The following is a 20,593-nucleotide window of genomic DNA, read 5'->3' as shown; positions in this document are numbered from 1 at the left end:
ATGTATGTTCGTTTTAGATTACTTTATTTATTTTATAAAATAATATCAACTAAAACACCACCTAATTTATATGATATGTTTGCTTTTTCAAGATCTACCCGCTCTCCCACAATCATTATACCCAGGATTTGTCTGTCGGTATTTGAACATTCCTTCCAAATCCGTATTTCTAGAATTTGGAATACTCTTCCTGCACATTTAAAAACTTTTTCTTTTACTTTAAATAAAGCAAAAAATATATTTATTGATCATTTTACTACACAACAACTTTAATATTGTTCCTTATTAAATGAGAATTACTAAAATATGTACATATATGTAAAAAAGTAATATTATAAAACAAAAATGTATATACATACTTATAAATATATTATACTTACTTATAAGTAATTAAATTATAGTAATGAATTTCATATTTTTGCACATTGTATTATATTATCTTTTAACCATATATGGCCCATTAGGGCTCGGTTAAATAATGAATAAAGAAATAAAAAAAAAATAAAAAAAATGTTTAAAATTTGTATTTTGAAGTATAATTTGTTAAAGGGTACATAATATTCGGCACAGCCGAATATAGCTCTCTTACTTGTTTTATATTTAGCAGGTTTTGCTCCACGGCTCGTTTTGGGATATTGTGAGCGACATATTTACCGCATTTAGCATAAATCAAGATTATGACAAGAGGTTGCATTTTATTTTTTTGTGCATCTTAGTTTAGGAGTTATAATAGTACTTAATGTCATTTTATATAATAGTAAATTTCTCCTGTATTTAATGAATTATATGAACATTATGTGAACCAAAAATTACATTTTGACATGATGGTACCGTTAATGTATTGTTACCAAATTATATTATCAATTTGAATTTAAGGGTCTTTATAAACATTTCCATCATAAGAAACTTCTACTTACCTACAATGTTGATACAACTGTTAAAACTGCTAAAAGCTCTAAGTGATCATTGTGGAAATATAACATTCCACTGCGTACATAAATAGTAACAGCGAGTTGTGGATCAGTGAGTGTATCGGTGTCCGATATATATTAACAGAAAAACTTATTATGAAAATATAAAGTGGTTTATCACTCACGGGAATTCTCATACTTAGTTAAAGTAAAGCTGTCATTAAGGTCCACAAACAACATCATTCGTTTTTAATGCAAGTTGCTCATTTAGGATCGTTTGCTTAATATGTTATGGGTGTACCAATTACCGTTGAATTAAAACATGCAAGCGATCACAAAAATGCTCCTCCTTTAAAGTTTACTGTTATACACTCAACTTTTTTAGCTGTTAAGAGTCAATATGTCTATTTATGAAATACAAAATTTTTTTCTTTTCATTTCCATTTAAATTTTCATACAAATTTACAAATATTTTTCTCTGCCAAAATTTAACGACTATATTCAGAATTAAAAAATGTATAATAGTAGGCTTAACAAATTAATAAATGCACATTTCCGATAAAAAATATTTGTTGGTACTTTTATTCTCCCTTATATACCGGCTTACGCTTTTCAGCAAAAGCTTGTAAACCTTCCAATCTATCTTTTGTAGGTATGACTTGAGCGTAGCATACCTCCTCAATAGAATAACCGGTGCTAAGATCAACTTGTATACCCTTATCAATAGCTAATTTAGCCATACGAACACCTACTGGACCATTTGGTAAAATTTCTTCTGCCAACGCTACAGCTTTTTGGTAAGCAGCATCTTTAGTTTCATTTTGAGGCACCGCATGATTAACTATTCCCATTTCTTTTGCTTCCTTGCCGTTGAAAACGCGAGCAGTAAATATCAATTCCTTAGCCAAAGCTGGAGATAAAATTCTGGGCAAACGTTGGGTTCCACCAGCGCCCGGTATAATTGCCAATTTAGTCTCCACCAAACCCATTTTAGTACTGTCTGCTGCTGTACGCATATCACAAGCCAAAGCCATTTCTAAGCCACCACCTAAAGCTGCACCATCTAACGCAGCTATGACTGGCATGGGTAATTGCTCAATTGTCACCAAAAGTTCACGTAAACTGCTGACGAAAGCACTCACGTCTTCTTGTTTCATATTTTTGCGTTCCTTTAAATCGGCACCAGCACAGAAGATACCAGGAGTTAGACTTCTCAATATGACCACACGAGATTCATTGTCACGTTTCAGTTCAGACAGTATATCGGAAAACGTCTCAACCAAACCAAGACTGAATGCATTTTTGGCTTCTGGACGATTAAGACCCAAAACTGTGATTCCGGTTTGATGTCCCTCCAAACGCTCGATAACAACCTCATTACCCGTAGCTTGTACAGAATACTGACATTTTGTCGTAAAGCTGGGTGTTAGGCTACGCAAGGTAAAACGAGCTGTTTTCAATAAATTGGAGGCGAAAATTGTCATGATTTGGATGGTTATAACGTGAAAACTTTTAAATGGAAATAATTTTGCAAATGATTATAAAACCATACCAAATGTAAAAAAAAACAGCCAGCTGTTTCTTATCACATTGGTGTTAATATAGCTGTTTTGTTGAGAAATTTAGCGATTTTGCATATAATAGCAAATTCAGACGATGATTTTTACGACGCACAGTGACGCCTCCAGAACAATAAGGTGCAAAAATCAAAAACGGATTGTGAGTAAACAAATTTAAAAATAAATTAAAAAAAAATTTAAATCTTTTCTGAAATAATTTTAAATAAAAAAAAGAAACATAAAAAATATTTTACTTTACTTCCCATAAAATTGATTTTTCCACTTTACCTTTTAAATTTTGTAATTATCTTATTTGGTTCAAAAGTAATGATTTTTGCAACAAAAAAACTCAAATGGTAGTTGAACTCATGGTTGAACTGGTTGAATATTTTAGGGGTAACGGTAGTTTAGCGGTAAAGGTAGCCAACCTTGCTTAAAGTCATATTCATTTGTGTAAATCTGGTATCATTCATAAAATTAATTGAAACTAGTGGCAGCACTGTACATATTTTGGTTGTCAAATTTAACATTTGCGCGGATTTGTTTAGTTTTATGGAATTTATTTTTAAAAACCAAAAAAATTGTATAAAACACGTTTAAATATACTTTAAAGTTAACAATTTAAGATTAAAACATAAGAGCACAACTAGTATAAGTGCAAACAATAATTGAACAAAACATTTGTGTACCATAAATTGTATTTTCTTTACAACTCTTGAAGAGTTTGCAAACCCCTGTGGTGCCTCAAATAAAAAACAGGATTTAGAATTAAAAAAGCTAATTTCCAAATACTCCAATTAATCATTAGCTAAGGCTAATTGCTATATAAAAATGTCGAAAAAAATATCAGCATCACAAAAACTGGGAACAACCAAAACAAAGCAATTGTCTTTGAGTACATTTTTGGGATGTTCACAAAACAAAAAAGGTAAACAATTAAATTTTATTTTTTAGGATTAATTCTAATCTAATTTTGTTTTAGATGCTACAGTACCGAGAAAACTAATGAATCCTATTTATTTGGATTCTGATACTGATGAGGAACAAGATGATGATACAAATGTCACAAGTTCTCAAAAATCCAAATACAAAGACATGCCCGTCAAAAAAGACATCAATAAAAACAATGTCTTAATTAAAAAATTTGTGTATGAAGATGTTAACAAATCACCCTTAGCTCCTATAAAAGCCAAAACAAATGCTGTCACCGAGATAAGGAAAGAAAAAATCTCCACATCTGCAACAACATCACCAATGAAAATAAATTTTGATGATGTAGAAAATACCTACCAAACCTCTATGAAAACTCTAAACGAAAGAATTGAGAAAATGGATCGTAGTAAATTTACTCTAACACCGATTAAAAATCCTTCACAATCATCGCCAGCCACATCACCTGCATCTTATAAAGCCTTAAGTTTATCGCCTGAACAACAATTGGATAACGATAGCTTTGATGACCTAGTTAATCAAACAAATATATTCAAAAGCAAATCTGAAGTTGATAATGTTAAAATCAAAATTGATCTTAATAATAAATTTGATGATTTCAAAGTCGAAAAAATAGATAATTGTTGGGAAAACCAAAAGAAAATATTTAATGGTGAATCACAAAGGGAAATAAATACAAACTTAGAAAATGTTGTAAAACCCAAAACAACAACATGTGAAAATTTGAGCTCCAGTAAGAAAAATGAGAAACCCAATATAAATATCGTTTTTGAAAGCGGACTCAATGATTATTTGTGTGATTTAATGCAAAATCATCACATTAAAACGGGAGTTAATGAAGTAAGTTAATTGTAATAAATATTAGTTGAATAAAATTATTTGTACTCTATACTTGGGTACACCAACACATGTACATAGTTAGGTACTGCTTATACTTTGGTATGTACATACTATGTATTTATTGTAGATAGAATAACATTTAAAGAAATTTTAATATTTGATTTGATATTCTTCTCTCTAAAGGACAACGTTCATATTCTCAAGTCTAGCTTGTCGTTTTTCAAATCAAAATACTCTGAATTAATGGAAAAATACTGTAACATTATTGACCAAATACCAGCTGATTATTTTAATGCTATAGGAGGCTTTGAAGCGGGAACATTTCTAAAATTAAAAATAATACGGCAAAAATTCAAAGCTAAAACAAAACTTCTAAACACTGCATTAGAAAAAGTTGAACAACAGCAACAAAATATCCATACTGATGATATAGTAACAGATGATGAAGAAGATCAAAAGCAGCCATCATTAAAAAAAGAACCGAGCCAAAATATAATTGAAGTGAGACCAAATAAACCCACAATACAATTAGAACCCGAACCCGATTATGATATCGATGACATGGAAGAAGAAGAAAGACAAATGAAAGCCGAACAAAAAGAAATGAACAAGTGGCAAAATCCAACAATTGTACCAACAAACTACTGTAATGGAGCGCCAGAAGATGAAGATGACTTAATAGAAGTAAAGCCCTCGAGTAGTAGTAGTAGTAAAGAAAAAATCTCAACAATTAATGTAGATAGGATGTCAGAATTGACGCGTTTTAGGGAAGAGCTAGTACATGATCTATGTGAAGATGAGGAACCTTCGGAAGATGCCGAACAAACTTATTTAAAGGAAACAATATGTTTGGATAATTATGATGATGATAACGCTTATAACTACAACTCTAATTCAAATGGCATTAGCGGTAATGTTGGTGCTGTTGAGGATGATGACTGCGAATTGGACGATTTATTAAACGACATTAAAGAACAAGATAATGAGTTAAATGGTCGTAAATCCATGTTCAATGGTTATGCCTATAAGGATTTTGATGAAGAAAAGCTACCAGTTAAAGAACAGCCATCAGCACAGCGTATCAAATTTCCAGTCGAAACAAATCAAACAAAGAAAACACCACAACTTGATGAAGATGGATTTCCAGTAAGTACAAAAATATTTATGAGACCTTTAAATCTAAATGTGGAATTTTTTGACTAAGCCATGGTAGAACTTTTCAAAAACAAAATTGTATATAAGTTTGTCATTCCGTTTGTAATTTTTACATTTTTCATTAGCGACACCATAAAGTATATGTATATTATGTATTGTTATAGACAGCGGATTCGATATAGCTATATATCCTTGTGTCTGTTGAAAATCCGAAAAACCGAAATAAAATCGAGTTTGTTTAAAAAAAAAAAATTGATGAAAAAATATTGATGTATTATCATGTATGTAAGTTATTTGAGTGTACGGAAAGTAAATTTCAACATAGAGATAAACAGACGGATATGGCTATATCGACTATTTTATTTATCTCTATGGTCAAGGGAAAATACTTTTCAACAAAAAATTGTTTCTCCAAAAATTGTTTCATAAAAATTTACTTTTTTTTACCAAAAATTTGTTGTTTTTAACAAAAAATTTATATATATATATATAAGAATCGGCACAGCCCAATAATGTGTTTTTAACAAATATTTGTTTCAATTCTGTATTTTAGATTTATGATCCCGAACAATTTGAATTGGCATTTTCACAAGCAGCAGCCAAAAAATCATCAAGTTATAATTACAATTCCAATACCACCCCTACGAGCACTATAACTATTGATGATGATGACGATAATAGACCCAGTACTAGTAGTCACCGTTCATCTTTAGCGAATGATTTGCTAAGAACACCCACATCAAAAACCGATAAACGGCCAAATTTAACAAAATCTGCTCAAAAAATAGCTGGTAACTTTCATTCGAATGTTCACAATGATGGCATAACCGGTGAATTTGATGGCCTCAATTATCCGCATTCTGAAAGTATGATGCAAGCTTTACGTTTTAATTTTGGCCTCAAAAGTTTTCGTCCCAATCAACTGCAGGTGATAAATGCTGCTCTCTTGGGGCATGACTGTTTTGTGCTGATGCCAACTGGTGGTGGCAAATCGTTGTGCTATCAATTGCCCTCCATATTGACAGAAGGTGTTACTATTGTTATAAGTCCTCTAAAATCACTTATTTGCGATCAAGTGAATAAATTGGCTTCGCTGGATGTAAGTGGGATAATTATTACTACATTTTATTTATTAACTTATTACAAAAGTAATTTTACATAAATTTATTTATTATACTTTTCACCATGAGTTTTCATTTGCGTCTAAATATCCACGATGCCGAACGCGACATTCGAACGCCTTTGAAGTAAACATTTTTTTCTTATTTACATTTAGTGCACTAAATAGGTTTTGTCGATAAGTTGTTTCCAATATATTAGAAAAAATTGAAATCGTTTTTTGAATGCAAAAATCTGCTAATTGTAATATAATTTATTAAAGAAAATCAGTTTAAAGTAAAATGAACCGGTACTCGACAATAAAAAATGTACCGCCATTCGATATTTTTTGCCTCTTAATTATACCCTACACCACCATAGTGGGGAGGGTATTATGCGTTTGTGCAGATGTTTGTAACTCCCAAAAATATTAGTCTAACACCCACCTTAAAGTATACCGATCGACTTAGAATCACTTTCTGAGTCGATTAAACGATGTCCGTCCGTCTGGTTGGCTGGCTGTCCATGTAAACCTTGTGCGCAGAGTACAGGTCGCAATTTTGAAGATATTTCGATCCAATTTGGTACATATTATTTTTTCGGCCCAAGGACCAAGCCTATTGAAACTGGCTGAAATCGGTCCATTATCACCTATCCCCCATACAAATGTCCTTCCGAAATTGGACTTTATCGGTCATAAATGTTTAATTTATAAATGTATCTCCACAAATTGCGCTCCAAATAAGTTTTATATATACAAAATTCATGTCACCAAATTTTGTTACGATCGGTCCATAATTAGTCATAGCTCCCATATAGACCCGCTTCCGAAAATCACTTTAACGTGCATAAATGGCTTAAAAATGTTGGTATACTCACAAAATTCAACATAGTAAACTTTCATATAGACATAAATCACACGACCTAATTTCATGGTGATCGGTCCATAATTGGTCATAGCCCCCTTATAAGGCCCACTTCCGAAAATCACTCAGAAATATAAATTATTGAAATTTTAAAAGAAAAATGTTTTTGCTCTTTTACTTAGTGTAGGGTATATAAGGTCAGTGCAGTCATTATGTAAATATGTGAACAATAAATACTAAAGGGAAAATGTCATTAAAAATAGCTAAGAGATAACATTTCTCATTTAACATATTATGAAAATTTTGATTTTTTAAATATAATCGTAGAAAAATCATAGACATTTTAAATACTTTTGCATCGACGAATATAACCGACAATGGGTAAAATTTTTAATCGGATTTGTTTTTCTACCAAAATCGTTTATCTTAAATTATGCTTTGGTGAAGAGTATATAAGATTCGGCACAGTCGAATATATCACTTTTACTTGTTTTTATTTATACTACTTATGTATATTTAATTTGTTTATAGATCTATGCCAAAAACTTTTCAGGTGATCAATCTTTGCAAGAACAACGTGCCATATATTGTGATTTAGAGACTACACCGCCTCGCATTAAAATTTTATATGTTACTCCTGAAAAGATATCCAATTCGACTAAATTTCAAGATCTCCTAGACACTCTATATAACAATAACTCGATTAGTCGTTTTGTAATTGACGAGGCCCATTGTGTATCACAATGGGGTCACGATTTTCGTCCCGACTATAAACGTTTGGGTATATTGAGAAAACGTTTTCCCAAGGTCAACACAATGGCTCTGACAGCCACTGCGACACCTCGTGTAAGATTGGACATATTAAAACAGTTGAACTTAACCAAACCAAAATGGTTTCTATCTAGTTTTAATCGTAGCAATCTCAAATACACAGTATTGCCGAAAAAAGGCGCCGCAACTATGGATGATATCCGAACGTTTTTACGTTCGCGGCCCTCAACAGACAGTGGTATTATATATTGTCTGTCACGTAAGGAATGTGATGATGTGGCGAAAAATATGTGTTCTGTGGGTGTACGGGCATGTGCTTATCATGCCGGTTTGAGTGATAGTGTACGAGAATCCCGGCAAAAAGATTGGATCACAAACAAGGTGCGAGTCATATGTGCTACAATAGCATTTGGTATGGGTATAGATAAGCCCGATGTACGTTTTGTTTTGCATTACTCCATGCCCAAGTCAATAGAGGGTTATTATCAAGAGGCTGGTCGCGCTGGTCGTGATGGTGAATTAGCCCATTGTGTTTTGTACTATAACTATAGTGATATGGTACGCTATCGCAAAATGATGGACAGTAAGTTGAAAATATTTGATTTAATTTATAATTATTTTGTGATTTATTAATTTTTATTCCAATAGTGGACAAATCTGTATCATATGATGTTAAAAGGATCCATTTAGAAAATTTAAATCGCATTGTGGGATATTGTGAAAATGTTACTGATTGTCGTCGAGCACTGCAGTTGGATTACTTCGGCGAACATTTTACCAGAGATGAATGCTTGAAAATTAAAGAAACTGCATGTGATAACTGCTTGAAACAGAAACGTTATCAGGTAAAATTGTATTATGTTAAGAGCTGTGTTTTTCAACTACAATTTTGTTCAACAAAAATATATGTTCACTAAATCAAATTAATTTTTTAAACAGAAAATCGATGCTTTAGAACAATGTCGCAAAGTTGTTCGCTGTATCAAGGATATATGTAGTGGACGGTCTCGATTCACTCTACTGCACATTGGTAAATAAACGCATTTTCAATAAACAAATAATTTTAATAAAATATTGCAATTTCAGCTGATGTACTTAAAGGCTCAAATATAAAAAAAATCATCGATAATGGTCACAATAAAACACCCTATCATGGTATGCTTAAAGATTGGGATAAGGCTGATATTCAAAGACTGTTACGCATAATGGTAACACAAGAATATTTACGTGAAGATCTTATATTTGCCAATGATATACCACAGGCGTATATATATTTAGGAGCTAAAGTTGAAATAATCATGAAAGAGAAAATCAGTATGGAATTCGCCTTGACGCGCAAAGAAGGAAAAGCACAAGCGCTTAGTCTTAATGAGACGGCTGAGAGTGGAACCAAAGCATCCTCGAAAAGCAGCCAACAACTTAAAGAGATCTATGAACGCTGTTACTCCGATCTTCTGGATCTTTGTCGTACAATTGCTGCTGCTCGTAATGTTACCATGGCCAGTATTATGAATATACAGGCCATAAAGGCCATGGCAGAACAACTGCCAGAAACTGAAACGGACATGTGTTCAATACCTCATGTTACAAAAGCGAATTTTGATAAATATGGTGAAAAATTATTAGAGATTACTAGAAATTATGCGGCTGAAAAATTATGTCTACTGATGGATCTGGAGGAAATCGAAGAAGCAGAGAAAGAGAAAACATCTGCGGCAACATCATCGACGCTGAAACGCTTACGTGCGGATAGTAGCGACGATAATGACGACAATGATGGTGAAGATTGGGGTAGAACAGCTGCTTCACAAGGCAGTGGCAACGCCAGCGGCAGCGGTAGTTATCGTGGTGGTAAACGGAAACGCAATTATCGTGGTGGAGGCGCTAAGAAATATCGTAAATCAAGTGGTACGGCTGCTTCATCGTCCTGGGGAGGGGCTACTGCTGGCTTTACGTCTTCGCCCAGACGTAAGTACACAAGTAAAAAAAGTTTCGGTTCGCCGGGACGTAAGAAAACAGCTCGTGGTGGCCGGGGAGGATCAGCGGCTGGGGCACGTAGTAGTGGCGGGGGTGGCACATGGATAGCCAAGAGAACTGGTAAGTAATGCTGATGTTTTCAACTTAATCAAATTTATATTATTTGTAAATATTTTAGGTGCAAGTGGTGGTTTCCAATTGATGCCATTACCCAGTTCAAAATAGCATTTTTTTAATTTTTTTTTTTCAACTTTAAAACAGTTTATTAATATTGTTTGTTACTATACCGATATTTCTTTAGTTTGTAACTGTTATAATTTTCATTAAGTAGATTTCTTAAGAGCATTAATAAGTATTTATAAACAAATAGTCTTAATTTAATAAATAAACTATGTTTTAAACTTTTTTAAAATCAAAATTTAAATTGGTGAACAAAAAATAGCTCGATCGAGGAAAAGATCTTAAATTGAGAAACCAAATTGTTTACCCTATACATTAGATGTAAAATAAATATCATTAATATTTTAATGTAACTGTTTTGAACGGCTGGTTTCAATATTCTCTCTACTTATAAACAATGTAGATTACACATTGTTATCAAAATTGTTGCACGCATGATCAGTAAGAAGTGTCTCTGCTATAACATACTGGAAATCGACAGAAAATGCCCCTAGAAAATAAGTTTTATATAAGCCTAACTCGCACCATTTGTTGTGATGGTCGGTCCATAATTAGTCATAGCTCCCATATAGGGCCCATTTCTTAAAATCACTTTAAGTAGCATAAATCTCTTAAAAATATTGGTATTTCAATACAATTGAATACAAATAAGTTATATATGTCGATGGCTTAATATAAAAAAGGCGTAACTCGATTTTTTGCTACTTGGTTGGTTGGTTGGTTTACGTGGTAGTTCACTACGTGCGAACAATCAAGTAGAGTCGAAGGGACCCCGTTTTGATGAGACCACACCACTCGTCAGATGTATTGTCGTTTATATTGCAATGTAACTAAAAAGTGCTAGCTAGACCCAACCTGTAGCTGTGAGATATCTTAGTAGGTCATTGAGTTTAGACCGGGCTACCTCACCAAGGTTGGTCAATGTATAGTTGCCCATGAATTTATGTCTCTTGACACTCAGAGCTGGGCATTCGCAGAGAAGGTGGAAAGTCGTTTCCTCCTTTTCCCTATCCTTACAACTGCGGCAATGGTCGTTAAAGGGGAGTCCCAGGCGATTTGCGTGCTTGCCTAACGCCCAGTGTCCCGTTAATACTGCCATCAACCTAGATATATCCCTTCTATTCCGGGTTATCAGTTGCATAGTGCGTTTTTCGTTAAAAGATGGCCACATCAACTTGGCTACCCTACATGTGTCTAAATTACGCCATCTATTCTCAGCCTTTGTAAGAAAATGTCTGAAGATGATACCTTTTATAGTCCCCAGTGGAATTGCTACTGAGACCGCATTGGAGATATCTAAGGCAGATCCCATTCTGGCTAGTTCGTCTGCCTGTTCATTACCGTAGTGGTCCCTGTGCGCAGGTACCCAAACCAAAGTAATATCAGATAGACGACCTAGCCTTGACAGAGAGTTCTTACATTGCCTAACTAGTGAAGATGAATTTGTGTAGGCATTCAGCGAGAGAAGTGCCGCCTGACTATCGACAAAAATACCTATTTTGCCGCGGGTGTTATGATCAAGTAGTATATTGCAAGCTGCCATGATTGCAAAAATTTCCGCCTGGAAAACACTACACTCATTCGGAAGACGATACGAAATACCTATCTCGGGTTCGTCACAGAAGACGCCAGAACCAACACCACAGCTCATTTTCGAACCGTCTGTATATATCCTAGTGTCATATTTGTACACGAGATTACCCCTACCCCACTCACTCCTGGAGGGGATTAAGACCTTGAATACCCTATTAAAATCTGTAGATGGAGTAATATAGTCAGATGGTTGGAGAACAATCGAAGGCAACTGGCTCAAAATCCCCGCGTGCCCATATGTTCTCGATCTCCAACAGCCAGATGCTCGAAGCCTCACTGCGCTACTGGCAGAGGTGGCCATTATGTGAAGGTCTATTGGCACAATAGACTTTGTATAGTTTGTCTACGACATACTTCCTTTTAGTTGCAGTCCACCATACAAGAGATCCGTAAGTAAGAATTGGACGTACTATAGCCGTATTCATCCATTTAACTATGCTGGGACTAAGTCCCCATTTTCTACCAAACATCTTACGACAGGTATAATAGGCCACCGTAGCCTTTTTTACCCTATGTTGAGTATTTAGCTTCCATGACAATTTAGAGTCCAGTATAATACCTAGATATTTTGCATTATTTGAAAGGGGCATTTCGCAGTTTTTCAACCGTGGAAGATTGAAGCTTGGAATCTTGGTCTTTGTTGTGAAAAGTACGAGTTCCGTTTTGCTTGGATTCACCCCAAGGCCGTGGCCCAGTTATCAAGCAACCCTAAAGCAGTGGACATAATATCACTGATCACGTCCGGAAACAGACCTGATACGAGTATCACCACATCGTCCGCATAAGCGACAACTTTTATCCCTTTTCTGTCTAGATCAATGAGAATCGAGTTAATAACGATAAGCCACAGTAGTGGAGAGATCACCCCACCCTGTGGTGTGCCTCTGCCAACTTGCCTAGACTTGACGCTATTACCAAGATTTGCTGTAACTATTCTTGATTTCAGCATGTTTACTAACCAGTTATTGATATATTCTTTAACGTCTAGGTCAGTAAGAGCTTGCTGAATTGCAAGAGTGGTAACATTATTGAAAGCACCCTCTATATCCAGAAAGGCTGCCATTGTATATTGTTTAAATTCGAGAGATCTCTCTACAACTCTTACGACCTCGTGCAGAGCTGTCTCTGTAGAGCGGCCCTTAAGGTAGGCATGCTGACTATTAGAGAGCCGTGTCGTACCCTCTAGGCGATGCCTAATGTGAGCGTCAATGAGTCTTTCCAACGTTTTAAGCTGGAAAGATGAAAGACTAATTGGACGAAAGTCCTTCGCCTTCTCATGACTTCTTTTTCAAATTTTGGGAATAAAAACGACCTTAACTCTCCTCCAGTTAACCGGAACGTGATTGAGGGAGAGACAGAGCGTAAAAATTCTATGAAGCCAGGGAATGATATGCCTTTTTGCACTTTATAGCATCTTTGGCAATATACCATCCGGCCCGGGTGACTTGAAAGGTGCGAAACTGTCAATCGCCCATGATATCCTGTCATAGGAGACGATATAACTATCGATATTGAATAGAGTCCTACCTTCCCTCTCAAAATCCGTAGCAACATCCTTACAGCCTGGGAAATGAGTATTCAGTAGGATGTCAAGTGACTCTGCTGAGGATTCAGACCAGGAGTCATCCTTCCTTTTGATATAAGTAGGATTGGATTGCCACTTGGCTAGAATTCTACTAAGTCTTGCAGAGTCTTTTGTATTATCTATAGATTCACAGAAGCTTCTCCATGAGTTTCTTTTTGCGACTACTATAGCTTTCTTGTAGGCTTTCAATTGATCACGATATGGTTGCCATGATTTACTATTGTAGCTAATGTTAAAGGCCCTACGAGTTTCCCTACGTAGTTTAGATAGCTCAGAATTCCACCATGGAGGGAAGCTTTTCTTAGCCTTAGTGACTGGACAGGAAACTTCGAAAGCCTTGACTAAAGTTTTACTAAAGTTTTCCTCTATTTTCTCAAGACCAGTTATCGAATCTTCTACAACTGGCATATTCTTAAGTTTGTGTTTAAGGATCCCATTAAATTTGAACCAATCTGTCCTTCTTGGGTTCCTAAATTGTATTTTCTCTGTCGAGTTCTGAAGTCTAATATTGAAGAGAATCCAGTTATGGTCAGAGAACGACCTTTTTTTGGATACCCTCCACCTATCTACTGATACCTTAGACCTATCATTTATGAGTGTAATATCTAATACTTCCTCCCATCCATTATAGTTGTCCGAACTTGGAAACATGAATGTTGGCGTATTACCAGAATTACATATACTTAGTTTATTGGAATTAATGTAATTAAGTAAAGACTCACCCCTTTCATTTATTTCGCTGCTACCCCAGATTGAATGCCTGGCGTTGGCATCACAGCCCAGGATGATGTCGTCAGATGCCCCAACAGAGGACAGTAGAGCACTCACTTCAACTGGAGGAGCTGTCTTCTCATGTGCCATGTAGCTTGAGGCAATCATGAAGCTTCTGTTGCACGGCAGCTCGACCTTAGCTACTGTAAGGTCTTCTGAACTAAGCTGCGTACAAAGAAAAATGTTAATAGATTTTTTGGCAATAATACATGATCTTGGCGTACCATTGTTTCTTGCATAGAGGATATTATATGCTGAGGCCGGGAACCCCTTCACGTCCAAGTCAGAAGCCCAGGGTTCTTGCACCAGCCCAATGTCCAGGTCCTCTTCGGCTAAGAGTACCCGAAGGTTATCTGTAGCACATTTCGAGTGCTGCAGATTTATCTGCACTATTTTAAGCGCCATTGTTGGTTTTTGGGGGGGGTTCGGAGAGCTTCATTTCTGTGAGCTTTACAGGAGAAGGAAAAAACTTAATAAAATCCATAAAATTTTAGATACAAAAAAAGTTTTAATGCAATTTTTTATAAAAAGAGGCAACACATTTTATTTCTCTTTTAATATTTAATTTTGTTTTATTTTAATGAAGTTATCTAATATAGGCTCTTTTTTCATTGATATTTATGAAAAAAAAAATTAAGTTAGGGCTTTTTTAAACCTGAAATTTTGAGTTGAAAATATAATATTATTATAATAATTCAGGTTTAAATAATAAATGGAAATAATTCATGAAATTAAGAGGATTAAATCAGAAGTGAACTGTGAAAAATTATTTCTTATTAAACCAGTTATCAAAAAAGATGTCAATATGCAGGTGAAAACTTTTCAAATCATGTATCTTGTTTTTTTGGGATTGCTATTTACTGCATATAAAATGAATCAGGGGGATATCTTTAACCACCGACTTTGATCTATGTGGGAGAGATTCGTGACTGTCAGTTAAGTCTGTTTTGAAATATATTGATCCTGATGAGTCATACGCAAAGGCTCGTAGAATATTTACAGTAAGATCACCAATACATCTGCTTAAATTTTTAAATTGAGGTTTGAGTACATACATTTCATGAACTTTTATAGTAAGCAATATTTTTACCAGACGAATCGAAGAGTATAGTTTAGGCATGTTTTCAAAATTTAAAAAAAAGTTGTGCAAATGGTGAGCTTGTATTGCACAAATTGCGATGGCAAATTCATTTGCTTATTTTTAATCTTTCTTTCTATAAGGGAATTGCTTGAGTCACATTCCAGTTGAGTATGTCCACTTATTAAACATTTTTGTTCAATCGTTATTTGAGTTTGCATACTAAAAGCCAACAATGCATTAGAGAATATTAAATTGCGATTTTGGTAGATTTTGGATCTTCACAAGTGTTTAATAACACACTTTGCAAAAACGGAAGATCCTAGACAACATCCATTTGTTTCATCCCAAACATAATTGTCCAATTCGGGTGTTAAAATATTGTATATTGTGAAATTATGTAGTTTTATAAAATGCAACACTCGTCTTTAGTTGAGGAATTAATTTTTTCCTAGATTTAAATATGGAATAGTTTGATCCCTTTAATAATTGCGCAAATGGATATGACAATTTTATATTTCCATTTTTTTTCATGAATCACACTCAGCGACATAAAGCTGTTAAATTTCCTGATAGGTGCAAAAATCCGATTCAGAATCGAATTTGCTACTTATAAAAAATGATAACCAATCAAATAATAAAAAAAATAAGTTAAGGCTTTTTCTTTCAAAAATTCTTTGACTTGACTTAGGGCTTTTTTTGAAATCGTTATAAATCTGTTATTTGCAATAATATCCTCCTGAAATTTTGAGGCAAGGTACATCTGACATTTGTTTACCGGAATAAACAAAAAACGACATTTTTAAAAAAATTTAGTTACGCCTTTTTTATATTAAGCCATCGATGTATAGAAAAGTCATGTCACCAAATTTTATAATGATCGGTCTATAATTAGTCCTAGCTCCCGAAAATCATTTCAACGAATATAGATTTCTTAAAAATGTTGGTATTCATATAAAATTCAACTTGTTCCCTTCTGGCCAAGCAAGTGGGTGAGCAGTTGTTTTTTATAATTTAATTTGTCCAAGTTGATAACGTTTTGTTCTAATGGTTGAATAAGCGCAGTGCAATTGGGTGGTAGATTCATTGCTATAATTAAACCGTCATCACTTTTTAGTTCCTCAACTGGGTGACACATCGCGTTATCTAAAAGCAAAACTGCTTTTTGCTGCAGACCTAAAAAATGTTTACTTTTACAAATTGGTGAAAATTAATTTACGTGGGGAACAAATTCGTGGTGGAACCAGACATTGAATATAACTGATGTTATTACTGGAGTTGTATATTACAGGATTATTGAAAAAGCATTTAAAAGCGAGTGATTTTGATTTTGCAACAACCAACAATTTCAGTTTGTCTGTGCCATTCGCATTTGAACAGGGCAAAAAAGTTATTCGCTCTTTACATATTTTTCTTCCGGGAGCCGTTTTCTCATTACATGTGACAAGACTGCGATTTGGAATCATCCTATAATATAAACCGGATTCGTCGGTTTTGTAGATTTGGTGAAGAGTCAACCCATGCTTATCAACGTAATCCTTATTGGATTGGATATTGGAAAATTTTGTCCCTTTGTTTTAGAAACCACTTATAAAGCATTTTTCTTTAATTTTTGAGAAATCGTTGGCTTTAAAATATGTTGGACTATTCCCATATTAAAAGATGTATTTACACAAAAAATGACACGAATAATCTGAGAAAATTGAAGATCAAAATCATCCAAAAAGGAATATACCAAAAGACGGGGATTTCCCTTTTTGTGGTTATAGACATTGTAATCAAATTTAAAAAAAAACAAGTAAGAGAGATATTCGTCGGTGCCGAATCTTATATACCCTTCACCAAATTATACTTCAAAATTCAAATTTTAAATATTTTTTGTAAAAAAAAAATTTTTCGAATTGTTATTTTAATTTTTTTTTTTTTTTTAAATTTAATTTTTTTTTTTTAAATGTAAATTTTTTTTTTGGTGAAAAAAATTCGGGTTAAAAAATCCAACTTACTATTATATACGTCGTTGCAAAGGTCTTTGAAATATCTATCATTAGATATCCAAATTGTCTATATTAATGAGTTAGTAATCCAGATATAGGTCAAAAATCGAAGATGTCCTGGTTTTTTGCTCATATCTCAGCTATTTGTGGATCGATTTTGATGATTTTAAATAGGAAACTTCTCGAAAGCATGTCTGACAGAATTATTAAAGATTTGGATCCCGAAGATATCTTGAGTCTTCAGAAAATTGATTTCAACAGACAGACGGAATATAATATATGGAAATTACAAATGGAATGCAAATTTATATATACCCTTCTCACGAAGGTGAGGGGTATAAAAAATGATAAAAGTGGCGAAAATAGAAACCGTTTTTCGTAAACTGTCGCGATTATAGAACCTGCAATGTTAAAAATAAAGCCATCGCTATAACCGTATTACATTTTGCACTGTATTACATTTTGTGATTGTATTAGTTATACATTATCTACGCTCTCACCACGAAGTGATGTTGCAAGTAAACTTTCGTCTCTTTTACCCAATTAAAAATCTCATATTTCTTAAATTGTGCGATAAAAAACAATACATGAGTCATGACTATTTATCATAAATGTATAAATTTAAGTGTTCATATATGAATTCTTCTGAACACTGTAATATGTATCAAGTTTAAAGTTGAAAAAAAATATAATTTTTGGGGGAAAACCCTAAGAAAATATTTAATGCTGAATCACAACCGGAAATTAAAACAAACTTAGATAATGTTGGAAACCCAAAACAACAATATTTGAAAATGTGATCTCCAGTAAGAATAATGAGAGACCCAATACATATACATACATAAAAAAAAACATTTTTTGAAAGCGGACTCATAAAGTACTTTAATTGTATTAGATATTAGTTAAATAAAATGAATAAATAAAACAACTAACTGTATATTGAGTTAGTTACTGTTTATACTTTGGTATGTACATATATTATTGTAGAAAGAATAACATTTAAAAAAATTCTAATATTTGTTTGATATTCCAGACGACTTTGACTTTTTTCAAATCGAAATACTCTGAATTAAATGAAAAATACTGAAACATTATTTACTAAATAGAATAGCTACCAATTAAAGAACAACTATCAGCTCAGCATATCACATTTCAAATCAAAACAAATCAAACAATGGAACTTGATGAAGATGGATTTCCAGTAAGTATACAATTGATAAAAATAATATAAATAATTTTTGAGAAATCGTTGGCTTTAAAATATATTGAACTTTTCCCACAAAATTGAAGATCAAAATCATCCAAAAAGGTTATTATACGGGATTTCCCTTTTTTTGATAATAGACATTGTAATCAAATTTAAAAAAAAAAATAGATAAAAGTCGCGAAATAGAAACCGTTTTTCGTAAACTGTCGCGATTATATAACCTGCAATGTTAAAAATTAAGCCGTCGCTATAATGGGTAGTCGCGAACACCGAGCTTGCACTGTATTTATTTAAACTTATATAATCGTATTTTCCACGTCTGATACCACAACGTTCATGTGTTAATATCTCCGATACGCTTTCTTCTGAAGAGCTATCTGTTAAAAGTTGAATACGACGACAATTTCGTGCATTTCTTGCAACAGAATTAGAGCTACAATTACTCTCTGCGATAGATGAATTATTTCAAATGTATAATATATACATATATTCACGCAGTCCAATTTTTGAAATTCACAAATGTTGCGTCAAGCACTTGTTTGCAAAAATCTCAACAGTAAGGTTAAAACAAGGTGACCAGTTTTACCTTCTTCCTAATTAAATAATATAATTTGATTAGATAATAAATCAAACAATATGGTATGGTCATTCCAATAGAAACGTTTCATTTATCAGGTCTCTCGAAATTGTAACGGATAATTTCTATATGCTAGAGGAGTATAAAGCTCTATGTATTTATTTCTCGGGAAAATATTGGAAATATTTTCCAGTTCGGTATAAAAACAAGGCAATAAGAGAAAAGCAATCAAATGTTAAAAAACAATTAATTTTTAAGCTTTAATATGTTTTCCGGTCCATATGTATAAGAATATCGCTTTTTTAATAGTATTTAAATAAAATAGTATATTGATAAGAATTAAGTAAATTTTATAAATAATAAAATATGAAATAAACAAAAGAATTTAATTTGATATTTAAAAAAAAAAAGAATTTAATTTGATATTAAAGCAATCAAAAGTTTAAAAAAAAACAATTAATTTTTAAGCTTTAATATGTTTTCCGGTCCATATGTATAAAAATATCGCTTTTTTAATAGTATTTAAATAAAATAGTATATTGATAAGAATTAAGTAAATTTTATAAATAATAAAATATGAAATAAACAAAAAAGAATTTAATTTGATATTAAAACAAATAATTTGAAATTAAACAAGTAAGAGAGCTATATTCGGCTGTGCCAAATCTTAGATACCCTTCACCAAATTATACTTAAAAACTATTTTTTTTAATACTTTTAGGTAAACAAAATTAAAATAAAAAAGTTTTTAAAATTTTTTCTTTTCGAAATTTTTTTTAAAAATAGTTTTTTCGAAATTCTTTTTTATTTTTAAAAAATTTATTTTTCGTGGAAAAATAATTTATGACAAAAAAAATTCGGGTTAAAAAATATTTTTCCCGATTTTGAGCCATTGTAGGTCCAAGTTACTATAGCTTTATATACATCGTTGCAATGCACTTTAAAATATTTAGATATCCATATTGTCTATATAAATGACATATTAATCCAGATATAGAACAAAAATATGCCAAAAATCGAGGTTTTCCCGGATTTTTCCTTATATCTCAGCCATTTGTGGGCCGATTTTAAATAGCAACCGAGCCGGAAGAATTCCCGACATATTGATGTATGAATTATGTATGTAAGTTATAAGTAGCCATGTCCGTCTGTATGTTGAAATCAACTTTCAGTATGGAATTCGCCTTGACGCGCAAAGAAGGAAAAGCCCAAGTGGGAACAAAGCATCCTCGAAAAGCAGCCAACAGCTTAAAGAGATCTATGAACGCTGTTACTCAGATCTTCTGGATCTTTGTCGTACAATTGCAGCTGCTCGTAATGTTACCATAACAAACGGAATGACAAACTTATATATACCCTTACCACTCATGACGAAGGGTATAAAGAATGAATACGTAATTTACCCCCTGTCTGTGCTTAAAAAATATTCATCATAACAATAAATTACATTTATTATCAAGACAAAATTGTCTAAGCAAAA

At 33.2% G+C, this 20,593-nt stretch overlaps 3 protein-coding genes across 3 annotated transcripts; 1 reads left to right on the top strand and 2 right to left on the bottom strand.

Moving 5' to 3' along the window:
* Positions 1–1,382: 1,382 nt before the first annotated feature.
* On the bottom strand, positions 1,383–2,480 carry LOC135953251 (methylglutaconyl-CoA hydratase, mitochondrial). The gene has a single exon (XM_065503087.1). It carries the CDS (start codon positions 2,393–2,395, stop codon positions 1,493–1,495), a length of 903 nt encoding a protein of 300 aa, XP_065359159.1. The 5' UTR covers positions 2,396–2,480; the 3' UTR covers positions 1,383–1,492.
* A 1,632-nt stretch (positions 2,481–4,112) lies between these two features.
* Positions 4,113–10,546, top strand: Blm (Bloom syndrome helicase). The gene is made up of 8 exons (XM_065502957.1): positions 4,113–4,261; positions 4,445–5,407; positions 5,970–6,515; positions 7,912–8,734; positions 8,800–8,996; positions 9,091–9,181; positions 9,238–10,248; positions 10,307–10,546. The coding sequence occupies exons 1-8, from the start codon at positions 4,226–4,228 to the stop codon at positions 10,351–10,353; spliced, it is 3,714 nt and encodes a 1,237-aa protein (XP_065359029.1). The 5' UTR covers positions 4,113–4,225; the 3' UTR covers positions 10,354–10,546.
* A 2,760-nt stretch (positions 10,547–13,306) lies between these two features.
* Positions 13,307–14,662, bottom strand: LOC135949356 (uncharacterized). The gene is made up of 3 exons (XM_065498890.1): positions 14,534–14,662; positions 14,063–14,422; positions 13,307–13,897 (listed from the first exon to the last, which is right to left on the bottom strand). The coding sequence occupies exons 1-3, from the start codon at positions 14,660–14,662 to the stop codon at positions 13,307–13,309; spliced, it is 1,080 nt and encodes a 359-aa protein (XP_065354962.1).
* Between the last annotated feature and the right edge of the window lie 5,931 nt (positions 14,663–20,593).

Source organism: Calliphora vicina, chromosome 1 (assembly GCF_958450345.1).
Source record: "Calliphora vicina chromosome 1, idCalVici1.1, whole genome shotgun sequence".
Taxonomy (NCBI): domain Eukaryota; kingdom Metazoa; phylum Arthropoda; class Insecta; order Diptera; family Calliphoridae; genus Calliphora; species Calliphora vicina.
This window is presented reverse-complemented; position numbering and strand designations above follow the sequence as displayed.

What these genes read in the sequence shown, in the direction of transcription:
- LOC135953251 (XM_065503087.1), bottom strand. Translation starts at nt 2,395, where the DNA reads ATGACAATTTTCGCCTCCAATTTATTGAAAACAGCTCGTTTTACCTTG.
- Blm (XM_065502957.1), top strand. Translation starts at nt 4,226, where the DNA reads ATGCAAAATCATCACATTAAAACGGGAGTTAATGAA. An exon ending in TTAAAACGGGAGTTAATGAA is followed by an intron (nt 4,262 to 4,444) that starts GTAAGTTAATTG and finishes TTCTCTCTAAAG; the next exon opens with GACAACGTTCATATTCTCAA. An exon ending in TTGATGAAGATGGATTTCCA is followed by an intron (nt 5,408 to 5,969) that starts GTAAGTACAAAA and finishes TCTGTATTTTAG; the next exon opens with ATTTATGATCCCGAACAATT.
- LOC135949356 (XM_065498890.1), bottom strand. Translation starts at nt 14,662, where the DNA reads ATGGCGCTTAAAATAGTGCAGATAAATCTGCAGCACTCGAAATGTGCT. An exon ending in CCTGGGCTTCTGACTTGGAC is followed by an intron (nt 14,423 to 14,533) that starts GTGAAGGGGTTC and finishes CTTTGTACGCAG; the next exon opens with CTTAGTTCAGAAGACCTTAC. An exon ending in TCATAAATGATAGGTCTAAG is followed by an intron (nt 13,898 to 14,062) that starts GTATCAGTAGAT and finishes CACAAACTTAAG; the next exon opens with AATATGCCAGTTGTAGAAGA.